Raw genomic sequence first — 6,314 nt, forward strand, 5'->3', positions numbered from 1 at the left:
GAGGTAGCCAAAAAGGGAAAGGCATAAAATCATTTCCACCCATTCCATCCCTGAATACACTCCACACCCCTCCACCCTCCCTCCTATATGAGCACCTCCTGGATGACGGGTCATCCCTGCACCTTGTCCACTGCCCTGGGTCAGAAGCAGTGTCGCAAGACACAGCACATCCACAGCGAGGCCGCTTCATAAAATCGGCGACCCCCCCTCTCCGTCCCCCCATTGCATAAAAGGAGAGGACGGGGAGAAATCCCTTCGGGCTGCGTCAAATTTTGCTCACACATACCACCTCACCCCCCACCTCCCTGCCCATTCCACCTCATGCAATCACAACATCATCCATATACAACCATTCTCCATTCACCCCCGTCTTCTGTCCTCTCCCGTCCTTCCTCAACAGACATTGCCCTCTTCCCCAAAGCCCCCTTCACCCCATCCATCCACCTCATCCTAGGACGTCCCCTCATGTTCACTCCCTCCACATCTGCCTTCCATACCTCTTTTACTAGTCTTTTTTCACTCATTCTTTCCATGTATCCATGTGTGCCAGAATTACATACATACATACATACATATACCAAGGCTTTTTCCCCCTTACTAGGGAGGTAGCCAAAAAGGAAAAGGCATAAAATCATTCCCACCCATTCCATCCCTGAAAACACTCCACACCCCTCCACCCTCCCTCTTGTATTAAACCTTCTGGCATTAAATCTTGTTTCCCTGGGAAGTCAAAATTAAATTTCTCCATATATCATGGAGCTATATCATGACTATTCCACTCAGAATTTTCAGCTACAAAATGGTTACAAAGTTAACATATATAGGAAGATATATATATTGGGAAACAGAATATTAACATATATGACTATTGGACAGTATGATATGTTTAAGAGATACATAAAGAGGAAGTATTAGTGTGAATTTTTTGTCATAGAAGATAATCGTAAACTAGAAAATGCCAGACTCATTGATGTGTTCTTATTGCATTACAGGTAGCGAGATGTCGAGCGAGGTGTCCAGTGGTTGTAGCGTGAGGTCTCGACCCACGAGTCAGACGAGTACGGACACACTCACCTGTGATGACCTTCCCTTGGGAGGGGATGCTGAACTGCCAGGACCTTCCTCCACATACCTCTCCCATTCCACCACCACCTCGACACACCACCATCCTCACCATCCACACCTAAGTCAACACCACCACCATCACCATCATCACCACCATCACCACCACCCTCATCACCACACACACCACACACGGAGATCCCGGACGCCGAGGCTACACCATCCCCGCACCTCCCCTGCCCTTGAGTCCCCCATCGAACCTGTGCTGGACTCTGCCTTTGTCAGTGACTGTGATGGCTGTGACCCGGTGGAACACCACTCGTCGGAAGAGGAGCTGGAAACACTAACGGGGTCCTGGCCACGAGAAATGGGACCCCCAGGACCTCCAGAGAAGCGTAAATGGTCACAAGTGGCCAGGCTCTCCCTCACAGACTCAGGTTGGATTATTATTATTACTCATGTATCACTTGTAATGCAAATGTACAAACAAAATGGTTGTTTATGTTCAGATAAGTAGAAAATGCTTCTTGGTCAAGGGTATTTTTATGCACAGTGACAGTGCTGGTTCAAATTATTCTTTTTGTTATTTAGTCAATTTTTTAACAAATTGTAAATATTTTGTTACAAAGGAGCATTTAGTATATATCTGGATAAAAGTACTGCAACTAATGATCAGACTCATCCATTGTTTCATTTTGTATCAAAGGACAAAAAAGGGCACTATTTTTTCTGACCACAATTGAGGAGGGATGACCCCCTTTTTCCATGAAGTGCTGAGATTGAAGGATAAATTAATGGGTTTATGACATATATGAAGTGAGTGTGTGCTTTGACTCAGCCACCCACCTTATAAAGGTGAAAGTTTTTACTTAAAACGAGTATCATTCACATTTACCAAAAGCCCCTTTCTTCCTTATTGAGGTCACCTTTACTTTGTTATACAAGATATTGGAGACCTAGGATTGAAACTGAATAATTAGTTAGATCTTGCAAGCCTTTATTTTTTCACAATTCTATTTTGATGAGTACATCAATGTGCTTAGGATCCCCATATTTGTATTAAGAATTAAATAGTCAAGACTGAAGTGAAAACAAGGTAGGTTGTTTGGACACCAAACAGATTACGACAACCTCGGCATACAATAAATGATGCATTCTTATGTGATTTCTCTTTGGTCAGCAGGCAGCAGTGATGAGGAGCTATATGTCCTGACAGCTGGGAACCGCCCTCCAGTGCAGTTTCGGACGTCGCCCCCTATAGAGGCCCACAAACCTCCGCCCTCAAAAATGCTGAGCCTTGCCAGTAATGAACGAGAAACGACAAGCGAATCTCCCGGGGCGGTTGGTGGAAGTGGAGGAGGAGGAGGAGGAACAGAAGGAGGAGGAGGGGGTGGTGGAGGGGGTGGAGGAGGAGCAGTGAGAGGAGCAGAAGGAGCAAGAGCTGCCTCGCCCCGTAAGCGACACAGACACACCCCACGACCCCACCAAATGCATCGGCCGTGTTTAGACTTTGAAAAGATGCAGCAGGTAAGACAAGGGGCCAACCCTAATGCTTCTGCTGGGGCCCTCTTGCGCCTTTGATTCTCCTCCCTTTGCTTATCGGACACTCCACCCTTCTCATGTGCTTCATGAGGAAGCATCTCAGTGCATCTGTAATCAAATGTTCCTGGCATCATTGTCCTTGTTTTTCTGAAAATCATGAGGATTTATATTTGTTTTTAGAGGGGAAAGTTTTAAATTGATATATGGAAGTCTATATGTTTTTTTGAATGAATGTATGTTGTGCATATACATTTTTGTGTGAAACACACCAACACACATAACATTTCTTCATCTATTGGCCTTTTCCTTTTATAAAGGATCACCTGGTTATCCCTGCTTATAATGAGGTGGATGTGCTGTGTCATGCCAATATATAAAGGGGGAAACAAGGGAGACCCAACAAACTATAGATTGGTCTCCCTTACAAGTACAGTAGCTAAAATTGTGAGAAAGTCATCAAAAGTAGATGGACTAAACATCTGGAGACCTACATACTAAATCCGAAACAATTCGATTTTAGACATGTGCCACAAATTTGCCTACAGGAGACCTTTTGGTTTATAATTAGGCTGGATGTAAAAAATTATAAATAATAAGTAAATAAATAAATAGATAATTAAAAATAATGATATAAATAATAATGAAATAAATAGGTAAATTTAAATAATAAAATAGGTAAATAGTAAATGATAATAAATGGACAGATCAATAATAATAAATATATATATATATATATATATATATATATATATATATATATATATATATATATATATATATATATATATATATATATATATATAAAAGGGTTTTGCCCTTTACAAAGGAGGCAGCCAAAAAACAAAAGCATAAAATCCACTTCCGCCCATTCCATCCCCACATGCTCCACTCCCATCCACCCCCCTCCCTCCCTTTTATCTTGGCTCCTCCTGAATAACAGGTCATCCCTACATCTCACCCACTGCCCTGGGTCAGAAACAGTGTTGCAAGACACAGCACATCCACAGCAAGGGCACTTCATTAAATTTGCAACCCTGGCTCTCAGTCCCCTCATGCAGAAATGGAGAAGACGGGGAGAAGTCCCTTCAGGCTACGTCAGTTTATTTTTCACACAGAGTGGTGGATGTCTGGAATAAATTGGTGTACAAACACCATACATGAATTTAAGAACAAACTAGATGTTGTGAGATACAAAGATGGGATACCACAAACATAGCTCCCCACCTGTAGAAAACAACTAGGTAAATACATACTTCTACACTTCCCATCCCCCACCCACTACCTTTCATGCATCACAGCATTATCCATACACAACCATTCTCCATTCACCCCTATCTTCTGTCTTCTCCTGTCCTTCCTCAACAGACATTCCCCTCTTTCCCCGTGCCCCTTTTACCCCCATCCATCCATCTCGTCCTTGGTTGCCCACTCATGTTCACTCCTTCTACCTCTGCCTTCCACACCTCTTTTGCTAACCTTTCTTCACTCATTCTTTCTGTGTCCAAACCATCCCAATACTTTTTTATCAGCCCTATCTCCCAACTCCCTTTCCACCCCTGTTCTCCTCCTCACCTCCTCATTTCTCACTTTATGCAGCCTAGTAACCCCTATCATACTTCTCAGGCACCTTATTTCAAACACATTCAAACTACTCTCTTCCTCTCTTTTGTTCCATGTTTCTGCCCCATACAGTACTGTTGGCACAATCACTCCATACAATCTCCTTTTAGCATCCATTCCCAAATGTCAATTTTTCATTACACATTTTAATCCTCCAAACCATTTATTTGCTTCTCTCAATCAATATTCTTCTACCTCCACTCCTCCCTTTCCCACCACATTTGCACCCAAATATCTAAAACTATCCACTTCCTCCAGTCTCTCTCCCTTAATTCACTTCCAGTCTGCTGCCACTTTCTCCCCTTGTACATCTCATCACCTTACTTTTGCCCACATTTATCTTCGACATCCTTCTTTTGTACATCTTTCCAAACTCTATATGCTACTTAGCAGCTTTTAACCCCACAATAACATGCAGCCAATACCCCTGACAGTTTGAGACCATTATTTCTTGTCTGATTCTCTTTTGGTGTGAAAATTTTGTCACTTTTATTGTCAACTCCCTTTAGAATCTTAAAGACCTGTATCAAATCACCTCTGAGTCATATATTTTAGTCAGTTTTTGTACTATTTATTTTTGATATTTGGAATCAGTTTTGTGACTCACCATTGTATTTTTTCCAATCTGTCAGTGTCTTTAATTAGTCCTATTAAGAAATTGCACACATCCCACTAATCTGCCTTTAGCTTCCTCTTTCTTTATACCTCTTGTATACTTCTTTATGATGTAAAATCAAGGATGAAGATATGATGAGATTCCTAATAATCTAGAGCCTATGTAAAGGCTGTACTGGATGCAAATAACATTTTTGATATGGTTTCAAAGTCTACTGGGCTTGTCATATCCAGAGGTTTTTGAAACACCTGTTGCTTTGATTAGAATACCAGGGCATCCATGGGCTGTTGGTAGTATGGCTTAAGAGGCAGGGTCCCATTCCTCTACAACTCTTGAAACATTGGTCCTGTTTTGTGTCCAGTTCATTTCATTGTGCCATTGTGATTTTCATACCATTCTACACTTGTAGTTCGTAAAAAGCTTCCTTAAGAGTATGAGGGATAATCACAATACCCCTTTCAAAGAAGAAGACCAGTAGATGAAAAAACAAACACACACACACACACACATTAGTATTGAAATGTATGTGCATGTGTATATGCATATGTGCATGTGTATGTATTTGTATTATGGTATATTGAATATATATGTAGACACCTTTATACACACATATAAATCATATTTTTATGAAGTGTTGATTTGATTTAGATGGTATTAACATATTTTGTTAAATTTATTTCTGTTATGTGTGCAGTGTGATAGAAACAATATGTTTTGTTGTGTAATTAGTATTGTGTGTATAGTAGAGTGGCTTATTTGTGGATATAGATGTTTTAATAGTATTACTTGTAAGATTGTAATGTATATCTTGATGCTGTATATGAAGTTGTCAAGTGGTTGTTGAGCTGAATGTTGAAAAGTGGTAGTGATATAGATATTAATTTCGACTCTTTGGTTGCAGATGAAAACGCGTGCAGTGACACAGTGGCGGAATGGGGGCGAGTTGTCCCTTTCATTTTGCTAGTAGGGTCGGGTGGCAAAGTCCTGTTTGTTTAGTTTAAGTGTGAAAAGAGATATCTGAGAAGCTGAGCATGTACGAGCTGTTGTTGTGTAGTGTGTGTGGTTGGGATGGGTTAGTTTTGTGATGCCATGTCATGACTGAAGGGCTCATGTGGGAAGTACCAATTTTATATGGCAACTGTGTTGATACCAATATGTGTGGTACCAAACTGTAAGGTATACAATTGTTTATTTTGTACCAAATTGCATTTGGTATTAAATTGTATGATGTAACCTAATCATTTTGATTTCCAAATTTGTACTGTACCAAATTACATGCAATACCAAATTCGGTGTTGAACCAAAAAACATTTGGTATGAAACTCGATGTGGTACCAAAATGTTTGGTCAAACCAGCTATTATAGTCCAGGACTGTATTTGGTACCAGTTGTATGTGGTACTATATATAGTACCAAAATGTGGGCAGGCATTGTATAGCATGAGATGGTATAGTCAGGATGAAATGAGCAGATG

The 6,314-nt window shown here is 40.8% G+C and overlaps 1 protein-coding gene across 4 annotated transcripts in view; it reads left to right on the forward strand.

Annotated features, from left to right (window-relative positions):
• The window catches only part of LOC143036944 (uncharacterized), a 91,926-nt gene extending 85,853 nt beyond the window's left edge, over window positions 1–6,073 (forward strand). For 3 of the 4 annotated variants that reach the window (XM_076204976.1, XM_076204973.1, XM_076204975.1), the window contains exons 3-5: window positions 993–1,499; window positions 2,243–2,589; window positions 5,742–6,073. In XM_076204976.1, coding sequence (XP_076061091.1) covers window positions 1,001–1,499; window positions 2,243–2,589; window positions 5,742–5,804 — 909 coding nt within the window. In that variant the 5' untranslated portion in view covers window positions 993–1,000 and the 3' untranslated portion in view covers window positions 5,805–6,073. The remainder of the gene's footprint in view (window positions 1–992; window positions 1,500–2,242; window positions 2,590–5,741) is intronic. The other variant, XM_076204974.1, reaches the window with a different exon arrangement.
• The last annotated feature ends 241 nt before the right edge of the window (window positions 6,074–6,314 follow it).

The sequence above is a fragment of the Oratosquilla oratoria genome, chromosome 21 (assembly GCF_046742065.1).
Source record: "Oratosquilla oratoria isolate Oo_2021 chromosome 21, ASM4674206v1, whole genome shotgun sequence".
Classification (NCBI taxonomy): domain Eukaryota; kingdom Metazoa; phylum Arthropoda; class Malacostraca; order Stomatopoda; family Squillidae; genus Oratosquilla; species Oratosquilla oratoria.